The sequence below is a fragment of the Melozone crissalis genome, unplaced genomic scaffold (assembly GCF_028551555.1).
Source record: "Melozone crissalis strain CALT ecotype California unplaced genomic scaffold, PUWL_Pcris_2 ptg000156l_1, whole genome shotgun sequence".
NCBI lineage: Eukaryota > Metazoa > Chordata > Aves > Passeriformes > Passerellidae > Melozone > Melozone crissalis.
In genome coordinates, this window is record NW_026535927.1 from 608,645 (window position 1) to 634,418 (window position 25,774).

General features: G+C 46.1%; 1 protein-coding gene across 1 annotated transcript in view; it reads right to left on the reverse strand.

The window, feature by feature from the left end:
* Positions 1–4,757: 4,757 nt before the first annotated feature.
* LOC128948760 (mastermind-like protein 3) overlaps positions 4,758–25,774 on the reverse strand; it is a 29,020-nt gene continuing 8,003 nt past the window's right edge. The window contains exons 2-9 of the mRNA XM_054293522.1: positions 23,603–25,075; positions 8,616–8,660; positions 8,451–8,483; positions 7,224–7,370; positions 6,763–6,817; positions 5,856–6,044; positions 5,654–5,731; positions 4,758–4,963 (exon numbers count right to left, since the gene is read on the reverse strand). Of these exons, the coding sequence (XP_054149497.1) occupies positions 4,758–4,963; positions 5,654–5,731; positions 5,856–6,044; positions 6,763–6,817; positions 7,224–7,370; positions 8,451–8,483; positions 8,616–8,660; positions 23,603–25,075 (2,226 nt within the window). The remainder of the gene's footprint in view (positions 4,964–5,653; positions 5,732–5,855; positions 6,045–6,762; positions 6,818–7,223; positions 7,371–8,450; positions 8,484–8,615; positions 8,661–23,602; positions 25,076–25,774) is intronic.

The window sequence follows — 25,774 nt, forward strand, 5'->3', positions numbered from 1 at the left end:
CCTTCCATCCCAAACCCCTCTGGAATTCTCTGCTGCTCTCAAGGAATGGTTTTAGGGCAGGACGATGCTGCCAAGCTGGGCTGGGCTGGGCTGAGCTCCTTTGGAAAAACCCTTGGAAAACAGATGGGAACAAAATGGTGTTGGCAGCAGAGAGAGGTTTAAGGATATCACATCCCAAATTTTGGCAGCCCGGGGAGGTGACCGGAGCAGGGACAGCTGCCAGGATTTGAGGGCAAGGCAGGGAAAATCACAACAGGAATCTTGGGAATTGGGATTTTGGGAATTGGGGTTTTGGGAATTCTTCAGAAGTGCTGGGGCAGAACCCCAACCCCCATCCTCTGCCAAGGCCTGGGGGTTAATTAATGCCACAACAAACCCTCATTAAGAGGCTTAATTAATATTATTTCATTTTCAGAGAGGAGGCAGCTGTTCCCTGCTTCCCATAGAGGGAGGGTTGTGCAGGAATTGTCCTGCAGGGATACCTGGGATGGGATCTGGGGTCAGGTTTGGGTGCAGAGGGAGGGGATCCAACATTCCAGCCACGTCCCCAAGGATTTTCCAAGCCCTCATCCCATCAGCAGCATCCCTGTCAGTGGGCTCCATGGAAGGATGGATGTGGGAAGGTTGGATTTGATGATTCTGGAGATCTTTTCCTACCATCGCAATTCCATGGTGCTTTCCATCCCTGCTTTCTGCCTGGGTGCCACCCCTGTGTGTGACACCTCTGTCCCCTCCTGTCACTGCCGGGCCAATCCTGCTCTTCCCCACCTTTAATTTGGGCTCTCAGGATTTTCCAGCCTCATTCCCGCAGCCAATTCCATGGAAATGGATGGAAGTGAATTCCCTGTGACTCCTCGTTCCCTCCTCTCACCCTGCACGAATCTTGGAGCTATTTTGGGCAGAGCATCCAAAATTTGCCCTTTTTTCTTGGAGAAGCTTCCTGAACTTTGGGCATCCTCCTTGTGGACCTGGGAGCACCTTCCTGGTGTTTTGATGGAGTTTGGGATTAATTTATCCCAGATCCTACAACATTCCAGCAGAACAAAACACTTTAAAAACAAAACCCTTTCTTTAGGAGGCAAAAAAATTAAACCCATCAAACAATAATCTAAGAATAAAAATCAGGAATTTTATGGCACCCTCAATAACGAACTCTGTCCTCAGAAGCTCATTTACGTATTTAAGCCCTTGTTTAATATTCTAATTAGCAGTTAATCAGCTATCGAGAGAGAACAAACGGTGATTAGCTCATCTTCACCTCCTCCAGGTGATTTGGGCTCATCAGCTTCGCGAAACTTTCCTGATATTCCTGAATTATTCATGGCCACGGGAATGTCCCGGGGTGGGATTTCAGGTGCATAACCGAGGGGGACATGGTGCCTTTTGGGGAAAAGGATGCTTTGGATGGGATTTGGGGGAAAAATTCCTCGCTGGGAGGGTGGGAAGGGGCTGGGATGGATATTTCAGGGGAGCTGTGGTTGCCACATTCCTGGAAGTGTCCAAGGCCAGGTTGGAACAACTTGGGATAGTGGGAGGTGTCCCTGCCCATTTAATTTAATTATTCCAGGCTATCATTTATCCCAATTCTTCCTCTTTTCCCATAGCTTTCCAAGGAGCTGGGAAACAAAAGAAAGCTCCTGCTGGAGGTCTGGAGGAGGAACTGGTGCAATCCCAAATGATCCTCAATTCCCTTTCCCTTCTTCTCTTTTTCCTTTCCCATCCCACCAAAGACGGGCAGGACGCTGCTCTCCTCCTCCTCTATTCCCAGGGAGCAGATTCTCAAAACTCTTGGAATTAATTTGGAAAGATTCCACCTGGTTTTGCCTGGAAAAGAAGCCCTGCCTGGCCAGGCTTTGGATCTTGAGGTTTGGCTGTCTGGGAGCAGGGATCAGCTGAGGTGACAAGGACTGGGCTGGCTCCCAGGAGAATCCATGAGGCACGAGCAGGTGGGAGAGAGAGAGGCAGGAGCTCCAGACAGCTGCTTCCCGGAATTTTAATTAATTCCCGAGCTTTTTAGCCTTCCCAGACGCCGGCTTTGCCAGGCTCCGGATTCCTGCCGCCTGCCAGGATGGATCAGGAAGGTCAGAGCTGCTCCTTGCCAAGCAGAGCTCCCTCACTGCTGCCCTCAGCGATTTCGGGGAAGCTCTGCTGCCTCTGGAAGGTGCAGGATCAGCTGGAGCAGCGTCCCTGGATGTGCTGGAGCTCACCCATCCCATCCCAGGCTGTGCTGTGTGGGACTGAGGAGCTCCCAAGGATTCCTGGAAACTCCTGGATGCCCAGGATGCTCCACAGGCACAGCAGAGCTTTTCCTGCTCTGTCCTGGGAAGTGGCTTTTCCCTGCTCAGCCCTGATCCCACCTGGAAGTCGCTTTTTCCTGCTCCAGGACCAAAACCCAGCCCCTGATCCTACCTGGAAGTGGCTTTTCCCTGTTCCAGGACCAAAACTCAGCCCTGTTCCCACCTGGAAGTGTCTTTTCCCTGCTCAGGCCCTGATCCCTCCTGAAGTGGTTTTTTCCCTGCTCCGGGACCAAAACCCAGCCCGAATCCCACCTGGAAGTGGCTTTTCCCTGTTCCAAGACAAAAATTCAGCCCGTGATCCTTCCTGGAAGTGACTTTTCCCAGTCCCAGGACCAAAACTTGGCCCTGATCCCTCCTTAAGTGGCTTTTTCCTGCTCCAGGAACCGAATTCAGCCCTGATCCCACTGGAAGTTGCTCTTCCCTGCTCCAGGACCCAAATTCAGCCCCTGATCCCACCTGGAAGTGACTTTTCCCTGCTCCAGGACCAAAACCCAGCCCCTGATCCTTCCTGGAAGTGGCTTTTTCCTGCTCCAGAACATAAACTCAGCCCTGATCCCACCTGGAAGTGGTTTTCCCTGCTCCAGGACCAAAATCCAGCTCCCAGCCCCTTCCATCCCTTCCATGTCCGTCCCAAAAGCGGGAAGGGGTCAAAGGAAGGGAATTCCCCCTTTTCCCCCCTCAGCCCGGTGCCGGGGGATGCTCCAGCCCCTTCCTGAAGGAAATCCGCGTTTTTCGGGAATATCCCAGGCTGGAAGAGCCAATTCCACGGGTTGGCAGCTCCCTCTCGTGGGGAGAAAAGGCAGGAAGAGCTGGGATGTGGCCCAGATGTGTGGCACAGCTGGAGCGGGATTTCTCAGAGGGGTCGGAAAATGGGAATTTTTTTCCAATGGGAATAAAGACACTTTATAGAACTTTTGAGACTTTAAACTTAGGGCTGTCTAATTAGACAGAGACTAAAAAGCCTAACCTAAATAATTCACTAGATAAAGAAGAGAACAAAGAAAAAAATTGCTTTTATGGAGTGTTTTAGTAAGACTAAAAACCTCTTACCCCAACTCAGTTTTTCTCTGAAAAAGCTTTGTTATTTTACCTTTTATTTAAACTTTTCTGTTTCCAATACTACCTCAGAAGCCATCCTGTTATTTTATGTCAACTTCTACCCTCAAAATTTTGCACCGCACCACGGCCTTGCTTAAATCCAAAGAAATCCACAAATCATTCCACTTATTAAGAATCCAGCTCGGTTTTATTGTCCATTTTTCCAAAAGTTAGTGTTATCCTCATCACAATTATAAAATATCCCTATTTTACAAAGATTTACAGCTCTGGGAGTGACCAAGTTGGAGCTGGGAATTCTCTTAAATAATCAAACCATGATTTTGGTTTTGGGGGTGGGGCTTGAAAAATTCCAATTTAAAAAAGAAAAGGGAAGGCTAAAAAGGGAATTTTTATCAGCTCCTTCAAACATCACAGGGAATTATAAAATTTATTCCTTTTTTTTTTTTGGCGGTGGGGGGAAAGGCTGCAGGGAGCAGATTTGAAACCCCATGGATGGAAACAGGATTAGAGGCCCTGATTCTGGTTCACATAAAGATCTCTTTACAGATTCTGGCAGCACAGAGGAACCCTAAAGTATATTTAAGTAAAATGTATGCTGCCAAAACTCTGTAAAAAAAAAAAAAAAAAAACAGGTCCCAAAATTAACATTTTAGGGCCGTGTTTTCCCTGCGTCCACCCTCACCACAGGAACCAGGAAAGCGCGGCCGCTTCTCCTGGGAAAGCGCGGAAGCTTCTCTCCATGAACTAAAATTTATGCCCACTCTAAGATTTTTTTTATGCTGCCAGACCTCTGTAAAAGAAAATTAGGTCCCAAATTTGGGGTTATTCCCAAAATTAACATTTTAGGGCTGTGTTTTCCCTCTGTCCACCCTCACGCCAGAACCGGGAATGCGAGGCCACTTCTCGCAGTGTTCTGGTCACTTTTGGAAGGGATTTTCATGAGGGAATTACTCAGAATGAGGGGCAGCACAGAGGAACCCTAAAGTATAGTTAAATAGAATTTATGCTGCCAGAACTGAGTAAAACAAATCAAGTCCCAAAATTAACAGTTTAAGACTGTGTTTTCTCTGCTGTCCACCCTCATACCAGAACCGGGAAAGTGCGGCAGCTTCTCCTTGTGGGATTGCAGTGTTGTGGTCACTTTGGGAAGGGATTTTCCTTAGGAAATTGCTCAGAACGGAGCAACCCTAAAGCGTATTTAAATAAAATTTATACCCACTCTAAGATTTTTTTATGCTGCCAGAACTGTGTAAAAGAAAATCAGGTCCCAAAATTAACAATTTAAGGCTGCGTTTTCCCCCGCCTCCACCCTCACACCAGAAGCGGGAAAGCGCGGAAACTTCTCCCTGTGGGAGTGCAGTGTTGTGGTCACTTTGGGAAGGGATTTTCACGGGGAATCGCTCAGAACGAGGGGCCCTTGACGCTGCCCGGCTCCGGGAGGCGGGCGGCCGCGTAGGCCGAGGCTGCCAGGCAGGCGGCGGGCTCGCAGAAGCCGGGCAGGCCCGCGGGCCCCGGCAGCCCCGGCCGGCCCGCCTCGCCCGGGGAGCCCGGCAGGCCCCGCTCGCCCGCCTTGCCGTCCACAGCGTGGCCGGGGATGCCCGGGAGACCTGGAAAGGCAACGGGGTGGGATGGGTGGGGTGCTGAGAATCAAGCTGAGAGATGGGTTTTATCTGAGAAATAGGGGTTTTCCCCTCAGAAATAGGAGTTTTTCCCTCAGAAATAATAGGGATTTTCCTCTGAGAAATAATAGGGATTTTTTTTTCCCTCAGAATCATGGATTTCCCCTCAGAAATAATAGGGATTTTTTTTTTTTCCTGAGAAATAATAGGGATTTTTCCCTCAGAAATAGGGTTTTTCCCTCAGATATAGGGATTTTCCCCTGGAAAATAGAGATTTTTCTCCTCAGAAATAATAGGGATTTTTCTCAGAAATAGGGATGAATTGAGGTTTTGTGGGATGAGCTTGTGCAGGTTTTATGGGATGAACTTGGGCCCATTTTGTGGGAGGATCCCAGGCAGGTTTTATGGAATAAACTTGAGCAGATTTACAGGATGAGCCTAGGCAGTTTTTGTGGGATGAACCTGTGTAAATTTTGTGGGATAAACCTGAGAAGGTTTTGCGGGATGAACCTGGGCAATTTTTGTGGAATAAACCTGAGCGGATTTACAGGATGAGCCTGGGCTGGTTTTGTGGGATGAACCTGTGCAGGTTTTGTGGGATGGATCAGAAGGTCCCCGGCCACCGCTGGGCTCATCACCCCAAGGTGACAAAGGCCACCTGGGGACACCTGGTCTCACCTGGGATCCCTGGAGGACCTGGCATTCCCGGGTGGCCACGGCCAACCTCTCCCCGCTCGCCCTTCTCTCCTCTCTTCCCTGTGGGTACAAAAAGGAGGGAAGGACTCCATGGCAACCCTGGATGGGTGATCAGGGATGGGGACAAACATGGCAGTGCCACCCCAGGAGGGTTTGCACCTGGCACCATGTCACCACCACCCACCTTTGGGTCCGACATTGCCGATCTGCCCGGCAGCTCCCAGGATTCCGGGGACACCTCGGGGTCCCATGGGGCCGTGGGGTCCCTGATCACCGGGTGGCCCTGGGGGGCCGGGGGGACCGAGAGGTCCCATGGCCCCGACCCCACCCAGGGCAGCTCTCTTGGCGCTCACGGCCACCTCTGCCAGCTGCTCTGTGGGGCAGAGAGGGGCCGGGATGGGATCCACGGGGTGGGATCCATGGGGTGGGAACCATGAGATCCACAGGATGGGATCCATGGGAAGGGATCCATGGGGTGGGATCCATGGGGTGGGAACCATGGGATTCATGGGGTGGGATTCATGGAATCCATGGGATGGGATTCATGGGATGGGATCCACAGGATGGGAACCATGGGGTAGGATCCACAGGATCCATGGGATGGGATCCACTGGGTGGGATCCATGGAGTGGGAACCATGGGATGGGATCCATAGGAAGAGATCCATGGGATGGGATCCATGGGGTGGGATCCATGGGATGGGAACCATGGAATCCATGGCATGGGATCCATAGGATGAGATCCATGGGGAGGGGATTCCACCGGATCCATGGGGTGGTGTCCCTGGGATGGGATCCATAGGAAGAGATCCATGGGACAGGACCCATGGGATTCATGGGATCCATGGGATGGGATCCATAGGGTGAGATCCATGGGGAGGGGATTCCACAGGATCCATGGGGTGGGATCCATGGGATGGGATCCATAGGAAGAGATCCATGGGATGGGAACAATGGGATCCATAGGGTGGGATCTATAGGAAGAGATCCACATGGGATCCACGGGATGGGATCCACTGGATCCATGAGGTGGGATCCATGGGAAGAGATCCATGGGATCCGTGGGATCTGGTGGCCCCGCTCCGCCCTCACCTTGCAGCATCTTCAGCACCACGTCCACGATGTGCTGGTCCCCAGCGTCCCGGCCCTGCCAGGAAGGGAATTTCACTCCTTTTGTCCCCTCCCAGAGCCCTTCCCAGCCCAAATCCCAATCTCCATCCCCTCCCTGCATCCCAGGTCACCTTCCCACCCTGCTCTTCCCTGTTCTGTCCCAGGGCAAGTGCTCAGCTTGCTCTGTGCTCATGGCATTAGAGTCCAAAATGAGGATTTTAGGGAAAAATCCCAACCCTTTAAATCCCTGCTGCTGGCTGGTTTATACAGGGACAGTTTTTGGATGCCATACACAGTGGGAAAGGCAGAATTCCTCCCCAGGAAAGCAGGATCCCAGCTCCTGAGTGGAACAGCAGCGTGTTCCCCGAGGAGCTGGGTGGGAAGCAGAGGCAATTCCTGCCGAGCAGGGAGGATGAGGAGGTTTGTAGGATCAGGGTACTCACGGCTGTGCCCCTCGGGCCCGGCATTCCCGCCACTCCGCGCTCCCCCACCAGCCCCCGCGGGCCGGGCGGGCCGGGATAGCCCCGAATTCCCGGCGCTCCTGCATCCCCCGAGGGGCCGGGAAAGCTGAGCTCTCCCTGGATGCCTTGCTGAGGAGGGATGGAGAGAGAGGGGCATGAGGGGCTCAGGCTGTGCTGAGCATGGGGGCTGCACCCCGAGAGCCCAAAATGTCCCAAAAAACATGGGCAGGGCTGGGTCCCAAACCGGGCTGGGGGTGAACCCAGGCTGGATCCCAAAAACTGGGGCTGGATCCCAAAAATTGGGTCTGGGGCTGAACCCAGGGCTGAATCTCAAAAACTGGGGCTGGATCCCAAATGGGGCTGGAGCTGAATCCAGGGCTGAATCACAAAAATTGGGGCTGGGGCTGAATCCAGCATTGGATCCCAAAAACGGGCTGGATCCCAAAAATTGGGGCTGGATCCCAAAAATGTGGGCTGGATCCCAAATGGGGCTGGAGCTGAATCCAGGGCTGAATCACAAAAATTGGGGCTGGGGCTGAATCCAGCATTGGATCCCAAAAACGGGCTGGATCCCAAAATTGGGGCTGGATCCCAAAAATGTGGGCTGGATCCCAAATGGGGCTGGAGCTGAATCCAGGGCTGGATCCCAAAAACGGGCTGGATCCCAAAAACTGGGGCTGGATCCCAAATGGGCTGGAGCTGAATCCAGGGTTGGATCCCAAAAATTTGGGCTAGGGCTGAACCTAGGGCTGGATCTCAAAAATTGGGGCTGGGGCTGAATCCAGCATTGGATCCCAAAAATTGGGGCTGGATCCCAAAAATTGGGGCTGGATTCCATATGGGGCTGGAGCTGAATCAAGGCCTGGATCCCAGAAATTGGGGCTGGGGCTGAATCCAGGGTTGGATCCCAAAAATTGGGGCTGAACTTGAATCAAGGGCTGGATCCCAAAATGGGGCTGAGACTGAATCCAGCACTGGATCCCAAAACAGGGCTGAGCCTGAACCTGGTGCTGAGCCCAGAACCGAGCCTGAATCCAGGGTTTAACCCCAAGGAGGAGCTGAGCCTGAATCCAGGGCTGATCATGATCACTGGGCCCCATTTCCAGGGAAAATATTCCCCCAGCACCTCAGCAGGGAAGATCCAGCTCAGGATCCCACAAATCCACCCAAGTTTTGGGGTGTCCTCGGTCCCAAATCCCCATCACTCACCTGTCCCTTGGGTCCTGGCTCTCCTGACTCCCCCTGGGGACAGAGGACCCAGGAAAGGCAATGAGGACACAGCAGGGATTTAGGGTTGGGATTTAATGCCAGGCAGGATCCCCCAGTTTAGCAAGGGATCCCCCAGCATTCCAAGAATCTTCTGGAAGCACTCACCTTCTCTCCCTCGAGCACTGCCAGGCCGTGGACACGTGGATCTCCCTAAAGGAAAGGCAAGGAGAGACGGGAACATTCCCAAAGGAAACGTTCCCAAAGGGGGAATTCATGGAGAAAGTGTTCGGAGCCAGTGTTAAAGCCAGCTCTGTTAACCCCAGCTCTGTTAATCCCAGCTCTGTCAATCCCAGCTCTGTTAATCCCAGCTCTGTCAATCCCAACTGTCAATCCCAGCTCTGTCAATCCCAGCTCTGTTAATCCCAGCTCTGTCAATCCCAGCCCTGTCAATCCCAGCTCTGTTAATCCCAGCTCTGTTAATCCCAGTTCTGTTAATCCCAGCTCTGTCAATCCCAGCTCTGTCAATCCCAGCCGTGTTAATCCCAGCTCTGTCAATCCCAGCTGTGTTAATCCCAGCTTTGTTAATCCCAGCTCTGTTAATCCCAGCTCTGTCAATCCCAGCTCTGTTAATCCCAGCTCTGTCAATCCCAGCTCTGTCAATCCCAGCTCTGTTAATCCCAGCTCTGTCAATCCCAGCTCTGTTAAACCAGCTCTGTTAATCCCAGCTCTGTCAATCCCAGATCTTAATCCCAGCTCTGTTAATCCCAGCTCTGTTAATCCCAGCTCTGTCAATCCCAGCTGTGTTAATCCCAGCTCTATTAATCCCAGCTCTGTTAATCCCAGTTCTCCAAATCCCAGCTCTGTTAATCCCAGCTCTGTTGATCCCAGCTCTGTCAATCCCAGCTCTGTTAATCCCAGCTCTGTTAATCCCAGCTCTGTCAATCCCAACTGTCAATCCCAGCTCTGTTAATCCCAGCTCTGTTAATCCCAGCTCTGTCAATCCCAGCTCTGTTAATCCCAGCTCTGTCAATCCAAGCTCTGTCAATCCCAGCTCTGTTAATCCCAGCTCTGTCAATCCCAGATCTGTTAATCCCAGCTCTGTTAATCCCAGCTCTGTCAATCCCAGCTCTGTTAATCCCAGCTCTGTTAATCCCAGCTCTGTCAATCCCAGCTCTGTTAATCCCAGCTCTGTCAATCCCAGCTCTGTCAATCCCAGCTCTGTTAATCCCAGCTGTGTTAATCCCAGCTCTGTCAATCCCAGCTCTGTTAATCCCAGCTCTGTTAAACCAGCTCTGTTAATCCCAGCTCTGTCAATCCCAGCTCTGTTAATCCCAGCTCTGTTAATCCCACTTCTCCAAATCCCAGCTCTGTTAATCCCAGCTCTGTTAATCCCAGCTCTGTTAATCCCAGCCCTGTCAATCCCAGCTCTGTCAATCCCAGCTCTGTTAATCCCAGCTCTGTCAATCCCAGCTCTGTCAATCCCAGATCTGTTAATCCCAGCTTTATAAATCCCAGCTCTGTTAAGCCCAGCTCTGCCAATCCCAAAGGAAATGGTGAAGTTTCTTATAGCATTTTTGTTACTCTCATGCAAGGGAGATGAAAAGACCATCACAGAACAGCCAACCCTGAACTTTTTAAAAATCAGGAATCAAATCCCCAAAATGATAGAATATCCTGAGTTGGAAGGGACACACAAGGATCATAGAGTCCAACTGCAGACCCTGCACAGGATATCCCAGGACTCACACCCTGTGCCTGGGAGCACACTCCATGGACTCTGTAGCAAATCATGTAACACACTGACTTTTAGCTATTTCAAGTGAATATAGGATTCATATGTGCATTTTTCCTCCAAAGAATGAAGTTGTGGAGGGCACAGCAAGACGCATTTTGTTCTGTGCTAGCAGTCTGTAAGTGGTGAGGAAAACCTTTGCTTTCTGATATTACAGAGAGAGGCATGAAAAGAGAGCAGGCTGCTGGTGCCTCCACACATGAGGTGCCCCTGAGTGAGTGCAGAGATCTATGCTCTGATTACAGACAGCACTGAAGGATGTCACAACTGCCAGAGAGCCCCACGCCTGCAGGCAAGCAGGGATTTCCCTCTGCCTCTAGGACTCATGTCTTCAAATGGATAGTCCAAACGGGAGTCCAAAAATGGGCAACACACTGAAACTTTCTTCCACAAAGGGGAAGGCATCTGTTCCGATGGCTTGACTGAGTCTGAACCACAGGTCACCTCCTGTGTGCAGTGCACAGGGAAGCCAGATTTCCCAGAGGATGCAGTTCCACATGGGTGATTGGCATATGTGGTGCTACTGACAGGCAGCCTGAAAATTTGGCATTTTTTCCACGTTTTAATTCCTCAAGCTTTAGCACTGTGGGATTCATACTTCAGAAGCCATGATTCTTGGCATATAATTTGCAGAGGGGCCCTGCACCTTTCCTTTCCTTCTCCCTTTCTCTTCTGGATTTTTATACAGGATTTTAATTCTTTTCCTTCCCTTCCCCTCCCACCCCCAGCTGCTTTAAGTTGATACAGGAGAAAGTAGAGGTCACAGGAAGAGTGAAGACACATAATCTAATTTTCATTTTGCCCATTAATCATGCATGATTCCAGCCAGCCATTTAACAAGGTGGAACTCTAAAGTGATCACTCTCCAGAGTGATGGGGGAAAATTCACTCTAATTCCCATTGCTGCTCCCCACTCCTGTTCGTGCTGCACAGAACCGCCTCTCCCTCTTACAGAGAAAAATGGATCTACATGTCCCAAAAAATGTATGCTGTCCTGGAAGCCTTCTCAAGAGCTTTTTACTATATTTAAAAGTGTCAAGCTGAAGCTGTTGGTGCTTCATTTGTGGGTGGCTGGATTTTGTGGAGGTGTGGCTCAAAGAAAATCAAATAGGAAGCTTTCTATTTTAGTACATTTTGCTATGGAGTGGTAACTATTGTTACACGTTATTCTAGCTCACAAATCAGAGAGCCTGGAAGCAGTTCTGTGTCTGCACCCCTTATATGCTCTCTGCTGTTTCTCAGACTCCCAGCTAGTCAGGATCAAACCTCCTAAAGTGAGACAATTCTGGAAATTACAGAGATGTGCATTAGGGATGTATCGGGCCCTGCACGTGCACAGGTGAGGCAGGAAAAGGAAAAGGCACCTCCTTTCCCTCCTTTCTCTGCTGGAGTTTGATGAGTACTGCAACATTTGCCATCTTGCAAGATGGGTGAACTCTGGACATCCCAGCTACTCCACAGTCAAGGAAGCTTCTGTATTTCACAAGGTTTCTGTGCCAGCTGTGAATGCCCCAGTCTCTTTCCACTCACTGTGATTTTGTCAGAGAAAGAGAGCTTATCCTGAACTTTGAGGTAAGAGGCCCAAGGACACTCCCTCGGAGGGGAAAAAATGGGTTTTCCATACCAAAGAGGTGATAAGCCTGGGAAGTGTTATCTCCCTCAGAGGCCACTCAAGGGCATCATTCAAGAGAAAGTGAGAATCAGCAGTACATTCCTTTGCCCTTTCAAGGTCTCAGAGAAACACTGGGATGTTTAAAGGAAGAGGAGTGCAAGTACACAGAAGCAGGATAAGATCTGAGTATGTCCAAGGCTGAGTTGCTGACAAGCCCTGTTTTGGGGGGACCCTGAGCAGTTCAGTCTGCAATGGAAAAGGCATTTGCCAAGACAGCATTGCCACTCTGGAGTCTTCTGCTCTACTCTAGTGACAAAGAGGTGCTCATTGGCTCTAGGAAAAACCTGTGTCCTGCAGCTGGCTGTCCATCTCTCTCCAAAAAACTGCAGCCCTGTGTCTAGGAGGTTTCTCTAATAAGATCAGTGACTCAAGTAAAGAGGCTGTGATTCCTAAGCCAAATTGTTAAGTCCCCAGAACTACAGGGATTTCCCAAAATGCCAATGCTATATCATCCCTGACAGGCTATGGAGAGGTGTCATGGGGACCAAAAGCCCCTTTAGGGCCACTCTGATAGAAAAAGGGCGACAAAGAGGTGAAATGGAAGATTTATTACATTTTGTTTCCCAGTTCTTAAGGGCTAACAGCTAATGCCTGTGAAAGCAGGAACATGGTAAGGGTAGCAGGGATTATATTTATCTGTCAGTGTTTCTAATCAAATGTACCAACTGTGGAAGACGTTTGGGCATTCTTGTCTAGTGAAACCAAAATGATAAAGATACAGAGAGAAATTTTAAAAGAAGAAATGAGAATTAGAGACTCAATCACATAACTGCACTCAGTTTCTGTGGGATTTGGGAGCATCGCTGCCTTTGTGAAAACTTCCCTTTGCATGTGAAGAACACAGCTGGGTGAACTGAAACACTGCACCTGCTGTCAAGAGGATGGAACAAGAACAGGCAGACCGGCTCGGTGCTCATGATTCTACTAACTCAAGTTTTAGTACTCCAAAATAGAATTACCATGAAGTTCAGGAGCAATTATGTGTAACAATTAAAAGAATTTTCATAATACCATTATTGAGCAAGCCCTCTGTATTACAAGCAACTTTATTAGCTGTTGAGCCAAGCCATATTTCACAAGCCAAAACCCTGATCAGGCCACATTTGCCAGGTGAGTATTATGTTGTGTTTCCTTTTCAGGGGCTTGATCTGAGAGCAGCAGCACAGAGCTGAAATTTTGTTTGCTTGGTTTGATTTTTCCTAAGTATGTTTTCAGTTTTTACTGAAATTGTACATTGCAAGCAACTCCTGGATACACAACCCCACCTCTCCTAAGAGACTTTTCTACTTTGGCAGGGACACTCAACAGCATGAAATAATCCCCTTCCATTTACAAAAGAAGCTCCCAGTCTCTGAGTTTTGAACTATTAGTGATCCATCACTTGCAACAAAACCCAACATGGATACTCTGCGAACAGCCTTGATTTAAAATATTTGCTATTGACTGTGTGCAGGAATGACTGACTGTGCTCTGGCTTCCAGGGACACCAGCAAAAACAAGAGGGGATTGTGTAAGTTTTTTGGTTTAAGTACTTAAATCAGTTTCCTCTTTTCCCCCATAACACATTATTCTAAGCAAGAGGATATAACTCTGCTTGCAGGAGGAAAACAAGAAGCAGATGATACAACAAAAAAGCAGAGACAGATATGCACAGAGGCCAATTAATTTTTTTTTTAATTTGAATGCAAAATGCAAAGAGAAATGACACTAAACACCTAAGCTTCCTTCTAAAGTAATGAATAAGCCCAAAAATCTTTCAGAAAGATTGTATTAAAAAAATCTGACGTGCCTTTTAATTAGATAAAGGAGTTCAACTTTGTAGTGACTGGAATACAGCTTAACATAACATAGATTTTGTACTTGGATCCAGATACTATGACAGAAAATATTTGATAGCAAATAGAAAAAAATACAACAGGTCCCCATTCCTGAACAATAATGATAGAAAATATGTGCATAGGATTTGAAGAACAACATCAACAAATTCTATAAATCCTTGCCTATTTTCTGCAACTGAGTCAGGACACTTTCCAAAATAAGCCTGAAAAAATTTTTTAACTTTTTAATCATGTGTTGCCTTTAGACATTTTAAATTTGTGTTTTTCTCTTATACCCAAATACCTCGTTTGAGGGAAAGCAAAAGTAAACATAAAAAAGAAATTGAATGAGCATGGTAAAAAGTCAGTGCTATAATCTTTTTTGTTGATACTGGGAACATTTTGCCACTTTAAAAATAAAGCCTAACTGAATGCTGCTAAGGCATCCAAAACTGCACCAAAAAATTATGGTCCTACCCTATTAATTTCTGTTTTCCAATGACTGCTGCTGATATAATGTATTGGAAGACATGACCTACTTCCTGTGTTTTCAGAGAATACAAATAAGGAAGATCTCATTGCTAAATATATTTTAAAACCAGAAGAAAGAGAGGGGAGTCACAAGAAGTAGGGCAGAGAGGTGGGCTTGAGGGAGACAGAGGTATTTTGCCAGAGAACACAGAACATTCCTGGTTTTCCCTACTGATCATGACTTTGTTTTTAACAGGGGCACAGCATTTATGTAAATGCCAAGCCTCTGGCAAATAAAACAATGGCATCATGTGTAGTCCCCTCCCTGGAAGAAGAAGAACATGTCTTTGCACAGTGCTTGGCCACCTGAAGCTGCTCCAAACTCTGCTGGCCAGGGGCTCAAGGGAGCCACGGCTGCACCCCAAGCCTTGGGATTCTCTTCTGTCATTAAAGGATATCAAACTTGTGTCAGCACAGGTGGCTCTTGAGCACACCTGAGGCTTGGTTTGCTGTAGGTTAGCTCCTGGGGTCCCCATGGGAAAAGGCTCCAAAACATCCCTTGGGTACCACTGCTGCTGCCTCTGCTCTGAAAGTCAGCACTTATTCCCCAGTTTAAAAGCCCCACAGCTCTGAAGCAGTGAATGAGCTGTTTCTGCAGTAAGAGACATGAACTTCTCAGAACTAATTATCAGAGGGAGTACACACCTTCTTCACCAATCCATCTAAACACTCGAGCTTTACTAAATGCACTCTGTTCCCTGGCCAAACTACGTGGGTCTGATTTTCCTGCACAGGATGAGGTAGGATCTTGCTGCTACCAAAGCTGAAAGCCCCAAATGCAACATGGCTAAGAACTGAATTGCCCTGTTTCCAGAGCTCCACATGCTAATTCTCTGCTAAGCCAAAGCATGGGGCTTTGATTTCCTAACCTCAGAATGTTATCTGGCTCTGGTGTAGGATTACCATTAGCTCTGTACATCTGTCCTTACAGTAGGGTCACTGTCACACCATATGTCACTTGAACAACCTTTATTTTTTCTAGATTTTTGTCTCTTTTAAATCAGTGTTCATCTGGAAGAGCCTGGATTCCCTTGGCTTTCAAAATCTGCTTTGCATTGCTAATGCATGAAGCTGTAGGCAAAGTTGCATTAGTGAGACAGAGAAAGGCACAGAGAGAGATACTAAAAGCCTGCCAAGACACAATGTTTTAATGTTGCTCTTCTCTTTAATACTCACAAAACAAAACTCCAACCGCCCAAACAAAACATCAGAGCAGGTTTATTCCATTTCCATTTACCAAACTAATGACCACATTTTTTTTTCTAAAGTGCTTCTGCATAAGTTCATTATCCAGTGAATATTCCTGACTTGCAGCAGTGTAACAAGAGAGAGTCTGACCTGGAAAGAGCAGGTCAGGCTCCACATGGAAGCCATCACAGGGTGGCAAGTCACAGCCTCAGTACATGCAAGGTATGCCAGTCTTTTGACACAGGAGGAAAAAACTCCTGCAAAATTCATGGACAATTAGTTCTCCCTCTCCCCTCTCTAGTTCTGTGGTAAGAGAAAGGATCATCAGCCTCTAGATTGTCAGTCTCTCAGAGGAACAACAAAAGGAAGGAATCAGGGGATCTGGAGGGAGAAATTAAAGGGGTCTTCCAAGAGCCAGCCTTGTGGAACATGATGAGGATTTTGTACTTCCAGAGGCCCTTTGATCCCAAAGGAACTCAAACACCTCTCTAAATGACATCCTGATCTCACATCAGTAAAAGGGAGCAAAGAAAACCATGTCCATGCAGGTGGCCATAGGATAGCTCCTGTGCTGGAAGGAGCACAGGAACACCTACAGGGCTTTAATAAACCTGGACCCAACCATGTACCACAGACCTGTGCAAGGCAGTGCAGGGGAAAAGGAGATTACCAGAACACAGGGAGAGCAGCAGGAAAGAGAAGAGCCATCCATAGCTTGCTTCAAAGGGGAAAGACATCAACTCAAACCACATCTATAAGAAGCAAATGGAAACACTCCTCAGCTACTCAGAAACAAAAGCAAGACCTGAAGAATTGAACTGAAGCTGGGAGGAAGATCCAGGGCACACTCCTGTTGTAGACAAAGACAACAGGGCTTTTCCTTCCAGCTTAAGAATGAGCAAGTCACAGCAGAGCTCAGACTCAAGATGAAGACACTGAACAGCCTGTCTCTCTCTGAAAACCACAAAGGTTCCCTGCCTCACTTCTATGCCTCACCGTTGACTGCTTTTCCAATGGAAAAGTTCACCATGGAGTGCAGACAAAAGAGCAGCATTAGCTACATCCTTCCCAGGGTACCCAGTGGATTAAAGGTGCTCTTGCAGCTCAGGCTCAAGCTGGTCAGATCAAAAGCTTCATTGGAGAGCTCATGCAAAGAGTTTTCAAACAAATTCAGCTACACTCAGATGCAAGGATACATCAAGTATAATCTGTTATTGTTCCACCAAGAGTAAATCCTCACCTAAGCCTCAATTGATAAAAATTAGTCTAAACTATTCATCCTCTTGTGCCCCTTGTATTTCCTATCTCCTTGCAGTCTGGGGCTTCCAGGTGTGACTGTGATCTTCCCCATGATGGGATGGTAAGATTCAAATGACAGAGGAAGAGACTACAGGTTGACCTCATTGTCAGATAAAATCCATTATGTGTGATTAAAACTTTACAAAATGCAGTCACATTAAAAATTACTATCATGAAGTGCACCATGATTTACTGACTAAATGAATGAGAAATTTATCTGAATAAAATAGTCTTAGCCCTCCTGCATTGACAATGCATGATAAATTGCTGATTGTGAGAAGATCATTGCTTGCTGTTGGATGACTTACACACATTGATTTTTCCTAACAACGCTAATTATCATAATAGTTTCTCCACATATATTACATAAAGTTTCCTCTCAGCAAGCAAAAATTATTTCAGGTCTTTGAGTCCCAAATTGCAAAGAATAAAGATGGAGAAAGGAAGGATTTACAAACTATCTCCTTGCCTTTTATTATGCAGATCAAAGGTCCAACCCACTGGATCTTACTTCATCTTGAAGAGATGGGAACAACATTCAAGAAAGCACAGGCATTGTGCAATGAAGCTGTGATCACAGTGGGTTGTTTTCTGCAAAGTTATGATCTAATTTTGTGAGGCCAAAAAAAGTCTTTGAGAAAGGAGAATGCAATTCCAAAGAACAAGGGGAAAAACCCCCACAATTTCTCCAATTTCATTAAGATGCACAGGGGCAAACAGTGCAGTCCTTATGTAAGTGCTCCCATTGACTAAGGTTGTGTAGGTGAGAAATCTCTCACTAAGTTGAAAAGGAAAAGCACAGTCTATTAATAGGAAATTAAAAGTGGTGGAATAGATAAGAAAAATGGAGGAGAGAGAAAGAGAGACCAGGTATTGTATTCTCAATTAACTGAAAATCAATCACACTGACACCCAGAGCTTCACCCACTGCAGACACACAAGCTTTTTGGTACATACAGTTTCCCCATTGTGTTCCTTTTACCTGGGGGATGTGAGCAGGTGCTTGGGGAACCACAGAAATTATTCTCCTTGATTCTGGACTAGCAACCCCCACGGAGTCAGATGGATAAAGTGAATGCATCTTCAGACTGACCACATACACTAAATTTTACAATACATCCATGTACACTGTGTAGTTTGTGATACACATAGTAATTATGCCAGAAATGTCTTAAAAGGCTTTAAATATTTCTGTTCTATGCACGTCTGTGAGAACAGTGAAGTTGTCTTCAAGTGATGGGACCAGTTTCACATGATATGGGGGGTTTGAAAGTTACTCTCCCAAAAAAATCACTTAAAATTGCTTTTCCATCTGCAAGGCTGCAAGGGTTTGTAACCCTAATTTACTGCATTCTCCTGCCATAGACAAATCCCCTAGGGTGTGCATGTCCTATGCCACTTAACAATAGAACATTCCTACCTGTTTTGTTTTGTTTCAGCCATCTGTGATAAGGGCACACTGCAAATAATCTCAATCCAGTGAAGCTGTTCCATAGTCTGGAACGCTGCAATTCTGGTTGAGATGGATTAGCAGTCAGACTGCAGATGTAGAGGCCAAATTCATCTCATGGATGGTGCTGCAACATTAGTGAGATTATAGCTGAGATTCCCCAGTTCTTCACCTGTCCCATGACTGGTTAAAAAACCATTTACTATGACAACAAATATTTCATACTATTTCCATCTGCCAGAGGTATACAGACCACAGAAAGCCATGGTGTCTGCAGTAATTTCCTGTGAGCTGTGACAACACCAGAAAAAGGTCCTGTGCTATTAAAGGGGTAAGGAGGGGAAGTAGAGAGATAAAAGCTGGATGAGGGGAAACAGGAGGTAAACTTCAGCAGGGAACTTAGACAGAGAGAAAGAAAAATGCCTTATGGAGTAGTGGGAGAGAGAAAAGAAGCAGACAAATAATATAGGACAGATTGAAACAAAAAAAACCAACAAAAACAAAAAATCCCCCCAACCTGCTGGATTCAGAGGGAAATAAATACACACTGGAAAAATAATTCCCTGGAAAGTGCATGCTGGGCAGTCTCAGGAATCTTGCTTTCTCTAGGCAATACTATGTACAAAAATGATTTTAAAAGTCAGATGCTTTTGAGGATGTTTACTCTTCAAGGAATGTCATGTCACAAAAGGAGGAGTCATCTCAGGACAGACCTTACACTCTCTCTAGGTAGACACTTTCAAATTTTTTTCTTTCTATTTTTCAAAGACACAGACTTTTCTCCAGTTTCTCCAAACAAAAGGCATTTCACATGTTTACCTGTTTCTCAAACCAGATTTTAACCAGAAGTGAGAGATCTGACAGAACAGATTCAACAGAAGGGTACTGGCATGAGCCAAAGACTAAGCCTCTGGAGTGAGTAATCAGCTTTAACACTGCCCAAGTGTGAAACAGAAGCGAAAAGGAGACAGAGGAAATGCAATTTTGTGACAATGCTGCTAAAGTTGGGCTTGCTTTCTCATGAGGTACTTGGTCCTCTCCGGGCAGCTCCTCTCTTACTGTCCAGGAAGAGCTGCTAACAAGCTCCCACCGGGTGTAAATGAGGACTAAGCCCCTGTCTGGGAGATGTGCTGCCACAGAATGGGTGGCTTTGTCCCAGTGTGTAAGATATGCTTGCAGGCTAAGGCACACAAAATGTTCCTCTCACACATGAAAAAGGGGCTGAGTGTGAGTGGGAGGACTCCAGAATGCAACAACAGAACAAAGAATACAGGGAGCAGCTGATCTGCTCCCCTCCTTATTAACAAGTTTGGCTGTGGCAGACAACACTGAGCTGGTGAGCATTAACATAGAGAGGGCAAGCTTCCCATTGCCCATGAGGAATGAAATCTTTGCTGAGAGAGCAGAAGCCACGTTCTTCAGCAAATTAGATGCATCAGCTGGGGTTTGGCAGAACCTCCTGAGCAAAGGACTCCAAATCTGCACTTAACCACTCACTTGGACAGTCTTTCAAGAGATCTTGAGTGTTCCTACTATGGACACTCACACGTTGCAACGTTAGGAAATCTTTCTGCAGGGAACACACATACCGATAACCTAATGCTTCTATGTGGCATAAGGCTTGACTATTTAGAAATGTTTTGGAAAGCATCAGAAATAGGACCCACAAAGATAAAATGAAAGACAAAATACGAAGTCAGAGATGTGAGGTACACCTTGGTGGTGATGTGGAACATCCTAGCCATGCCGGGAGTACAGACTGACCATCAGAGAGCACTCCTTCACACAGACACAGGTCAGGTGCATGCTGAGCTCAGAGCAGCTGGAATGGGCTATGAGATTGGAAAGCTAAAACTGATGATGCTAACTTGCGCTTTCAGGAAAAAAATGGCACAAAAAACCACCAGGAAAGGGTAGCACTCTATGTAAAAATATGCTGCTACTGGCTATAGACTTTTCAAAACCACAGTGCTTCACAACTGCAGTTGTAATGAATAAAACTGAAGGAGAGTTGATTGGCACACACTGAATCATTAAACTATTGGATCTTACTAAATAACAGGACAAACTGCTCTTTATGTAGCAACCTAGATCATGTAGGAAGGAAAAGAAGTAAAACAGAGGACATTTAATATACATTTTGTGCAGTCAGTAATACAAAATATCTGCTTCTAAAAATAACACAAAACATTTTCTTTACAGATGTGAATAATACACACTGTAAGTCTTCATGAAACTTGACAAGGAAAAAATCACACAACGCTGTATTTTTATAAATCTTAAACAAATGGAGAAGTTTCTATGAATCAAAGAGTTACCACTTCAACTGTGTTTTATAAAGTGGAAAAGACCAGTTATTCTGACACATTCTCTAGCCAAGCAATGGAACAACTGGTTTCAGCTCTCTACCAGCAGTAACTTGGAGGATTTAGCAGTATTCACTTTGGCATGCAAAACCAGACTGAGCAGATGATGCATCTTGATTGCATAAGATTAAAACAAAGGGCAGATAATTAAATATGAAATATGCTTGCAGGATGGTGTCATTTCTCTCCTTCATTCGCATCTCTACAATTTTAAACAAAATAACTAGTGGTTTCATTAGGAAACAATTGCAGCATTCTCACAGTCCCATGCAGGCAAATAGCTGCAGTCTAGTTTTACTGTTCTTACACCCACAGAGAATTCTGTTTTGTTTTGACCTCTCATTACTTTCCCTCACACACTTGGCTCCAAACATCAAATTTTGCCTCAGCCATTCAACAGTTATTCCTTTGGGCTGGTTTTTTTTCTTACCATTATGCATTCATATAGAACAGCTGGAACTAAGAAAAAGCACAGTTAATTATTTCTAAATTTCCCAAAGAAAACCTTTTTACTTTTCTTCAGTTTGAAATTACTTTTTGGTTTGAGGAAGAAGAGAAAAATTGCCTCACATAAAACCTTGCATAGATCTCAAAAACTTAATGGAACATTTTAGCTTAAAAAACAGTGTAATTTTTGAGAAGGAGGTGGGTTCAGGTTTTCTCCCTTTTATTTCTAAAATAATATAAAAAGTCTAAACAAAGCGATTGTTGTGTCTTGAGGGGGGAACTGATTTCTTTTATTATGACATGAGAACCACAAGAGAAGAGAATCTCTATCCCTCAAATACCAAGCAAATCTGTGCAAATCTACTTGCTGGGTTAGCCTATGAGCCCCAGCCAAGTAAGAATGGAAGAACCACCCAGAAAAAAACAAGACCAAAAACGGGCAACACCTGCCACATGCTCACAAACTAACAAATGGTTTTGGGGCAGATCAGGGGACATGGAGCAAGGTAGAGAGCAGGGAATTCTGAGTCTGACCAAGGGGAGAACAGTCAGGTATGAGGTAATATTGGTAGGAAAGAGTCTTGGTAAGGTAGACAAGTCAGGACCGACCATGAGGTTTTTTGGATATCGATGAGTCAGAATCTGCCTCTGGATTTAACACTCCGCTCCAGAAAAAAAATCCCATCAAAATTACCTTCAGGGCACCTCTGAAAAAATCCCTGACTCAAACAAACTATCCCTGACTATAACAAACTATGTATGGCTCTGCCCTAAGCTTCTTCTTTATAAGTCACAGAAATGACTTAATATCTGGACTTGTTTATGAAAGAATATCTAATTCTATCCAAATATCCAGTTTTTCCTACACTTATAAGAAAAAAGGAACTGAATGAGATTAGATAAATGAAACCTTGGCTATCCATTCATATTGTGGAATTGCAGAGAGATATTAACATGAATTTCTCAACTTATGAAATGGAGGAGATGGCATTAACTCTTCCACACAGGCAGGTCATCCTCTCAGCTCTTTGATGGGTCTTTGAGTTCAGCAGATTTAACAAAAGCAAAGGCAAGAAACAATAAAGCATTGGCAGCATGACCAAGCATCCTCCGCCTCTTAGTTACAAAATGACAAACCTGTAGCTACAATTACAGTCTAAGTCATTATTGCAATATTTCTCTAGATAAGCCTTTTCCAAAAGAAGAGGCTTTAGATCACCTATGTCTAATAAAATAGGCAAGCAGAATTAATATAAAAATATGAACCTTTGAGCTGTCACCATACATCCTGAACCAAAACCACGAGGCAGATGAACATTTCTTTTTGTTTTGCAGTTAACTTTAAATAATATGTGATGTGGTCTGACCTGGTAAAGCTCCTACTTCTCCTTATTGGTTGATCCCCAAACTCCATAAGCTGAAGGAATAACAAAATTTGCTGTATTTCTACATGCATTACAGTGTGAGTCACAGCTAAACCATGCTCAGAATGAAGTATTCCCTGTAGGTGGTGTGTAAACAGCTAATTTGGTGAAAAGATGTTATGCTAAAATGATCAACCATCAATTCTATGAGTGTATTGTACACTATTGGTGTATATCAGATTTCTTGACCTGTTTTGGTGGCACATAACTTCTGCAAAGACATCACTTTGAGAATTGATTATTAACTTTAATCCATTTTAAAACTCTCAATACAACATTTAGAAAATTTGTTCTTGAACCTTTCCATGGGCAGATCTTTACAGGGGCTGCACAGCTAGGAACACCCTGCTGACCGAGGAGGTGATAGGGCATTGATATAAGCAATATTCCAACTGGTTATTAACTCATTACAAAGTATTCCCCACGCCTGGCAACTGCTGCACCAGAGCTTAGCATGGAATACACGAGACAGTGATGCCAGGGCTCTGAAGCCAACATGGCTTTAGCCTCTTGCTGAAAGACAAAATACTTGGGGTTGCTAACGACTACTTGAAAGTCCCAGAATAAACCATCTCATCATCATGGCCCAAGCACCACTAAAAGCATTCTGTTGTTCTTACTTTTTCCAGTTAAAACCAAAAGCACTCAGAACCCAAAATATTTTTCCTTTGCTCCCAGAGCCAAAATGCCAAAAATGCTGTTTAGAGGTAGCTTGATCTCTACCCCAAGAAGAAGGGACCAGCTGCTCCATCTTTTTTTCACAATGCTCGCTACACTGTGGTGAACTAAGCCATGCAGTGGTTTGGGATCCACAACCACCAAGTCTTGCATTACAAAAAAAAGGAAATAAACCCTCCAAGGAAGAATGACTTCTAACTCAAAATTTCCCAGAGTGGCCCCAAGCACTCATCAGAAGAGACACAGGGAGAGAGCACTGAATTAACAACTGAAGCATAGTGCAACATAATTTCAGTTCTTAAAATAATCAGGCTGCAATACCACATGAAAAATCCAAGAAGCATCTGCAATGACATTCCATATTTTCCAGGAGAAAGAGGAGACAAATGGAGGAGACTGCACAAAGAGGTGTCAGACTCTGTATTAGCAACACAAGAGGCCCACTGTACAAAGCCCTTGTATCAGCCTCTGGTTGTGCACTCACTTACCTGACCAAGGGCAGGGAGTGCTGCATATCCCACGGGCTGATTTATCATTCCTTTCTGCTTCATGATGAGCATGCGTTTCTGCTCCTCGCTCAGGTGTGCCACGTGGGCTGGCACCTGGGCCTGCTGGGCCTGCTGCTGCTGCTGGATGTAGGGCACCATGGTGTTCTTCCCGGGGTTTGCCATTGCCGGGGCCATCATCTGACCCAGCTCAGTGCTGAAATGGGTCAGAGGTTTGGTGTTGCCATAAGAAAGCAGATTGGGCTGCTTGCCCAAGGAGTTTGTGACCAAATTATTTGGCTGCTGACTGATCATGTTCATATGATTTTGAGGGAGGTAGTTATTGATTGTGGTCTTCTGGGGGTTGTTTGCCATAGGAGGCACTACAGGGTTTTGGTTGTTAAAGGCTTGAGAATACATCATTGGGCTATTTGGTTTGTCTGCACTGAAGGGTGCTCCGTAGGGACTGGATGGAGGCCCCCCTGGTGACCAGCTTGAGGGCTGATTTGGGTGCTGCTGCTTCTGCTGCATGAGCTTGGCCCTTTGCTGCTGCTGGGCTGCCATCTGCTTGAGCTGCTCGGCTGGGGACAGGTCAGCGCTGGGGCCAGGCCCTGAGCCCGCCACGGCCGAGGCCGCGCTCATCAGGAAGCCATTCCCGGAGCGCCCCTGCGTTTGTCCGGGAGTGTGGGCCTGGCCGGGGGTCTGAGGGGACTGCACCACACAATTTGCTGGAGAGCCAGCAGGGACTGGGGCCAGCGGCGCGCTGGATGCTGAGGCAACGCTGGAGCCTGAGGAGATGTTGGAAAATGGAGGACCGGAAGAAGATGGTCTGACCTGGGGAGATCCCAATGGGACATGAGTGAATGGAGAATGGGATGGATCACTTTTCACGCTCGCGCTCTCCTGAGTCTCTGTGGCAGGCCTGGGATATTCAGGCTCCTTCTTCTCTTCAAAGTCTTCATTGAACAAATCCTGTATATCATCTTCTGGGACGGTGTTCGCCAGCTCGTCTATGAGCTCCTGCCACTCCTGATCATTTAGGTTAATGTCTGAGAAGAGCTTGTTCTGATTGGAAAGAGATGTTTCAGAAGTGTCTATGCAGTTGGAGTCATCCAGGGGCTCTTGCTTTAGCTCCTTGTTGTGCAGGATGTTAAAACCATCATCCAGCTCGCTGCAGCCGTTAACAGGGAGCTTTATCTCAGAAAGCCCACCGTTTTCACCCAAGTCTTCCAGACTACTCCTGTGAGTTCCACTGTTCTGCAGGAGCACAGGAGCTTTCATGTCAAGCTGGTGAAGAGGAGAAACAGCAGGCAAAGGCAGATTAATGGGCAAGCTGTTGATTGCCTCAATGCCTGGCCCATCCTTGCGTGTCCGCTTGCTGGTTGGAGAAAAGCCCCCATCGCAAACTCCATTCTGCTGCTCTCCATTGAGAGGTGAACGTGCGCCTTCCAACTTCCTTTTGACTGTCTCTTGAAGCTTAAAGAAAACAAGAGGAAAGGAAAAAATTAACCATTTGCAGACGCAAAAGAAGTGCTCATGGGCACTGTGACAAGAGGCTCCTCATCAAGCCAGTGACAATAAGTTTCAAAACTGGTTAGGAGGTTTCTCTGATTTCATTCTTATGCCTCGATCACTTTGAAAACACAGTCTAAAAACCCCCCAACAACCAAACACTTCCCACTGTCCCAAACCAAACCTTCCTTTGACTAGGAAAGCAGAACTGTAAAATATGTCTGTGCTTTCCAAGCTGAATCTGTGCTAGCTTCCAAGAAATTTAGGGAGCAAGTTGACTAATTTGACATTTTAGTGCCTAATACAGGGATAAGATTTAAACAGTGTGCCTAACACAGTGAGGAGTCTTAAAATGGAATTTTAAAAAAGAGAAAAAAGGAATCACTAAAACTTACTAGTCACTCCAAATTTTTTTGTTGTTGTTGGAAGTTTCTAGAAGCTTCTTAAAAAAGTAACTGCAATATAATTGATTGACTACTTATATTGAAATGTGTTGTTGACAAAAAAAAAATTGCATAGTTTCATTTGCTTAGCCCTATGTTCTTGGCTAACACATTGAGAATCACTTTTAAGGGAGAAAAAAAAAATCCACCCTAGAAAACAGAAGGTGCTTTGCATAACTTTAACTCAATCAAATAATGAAAAAAAAAAAAGGAATCAACT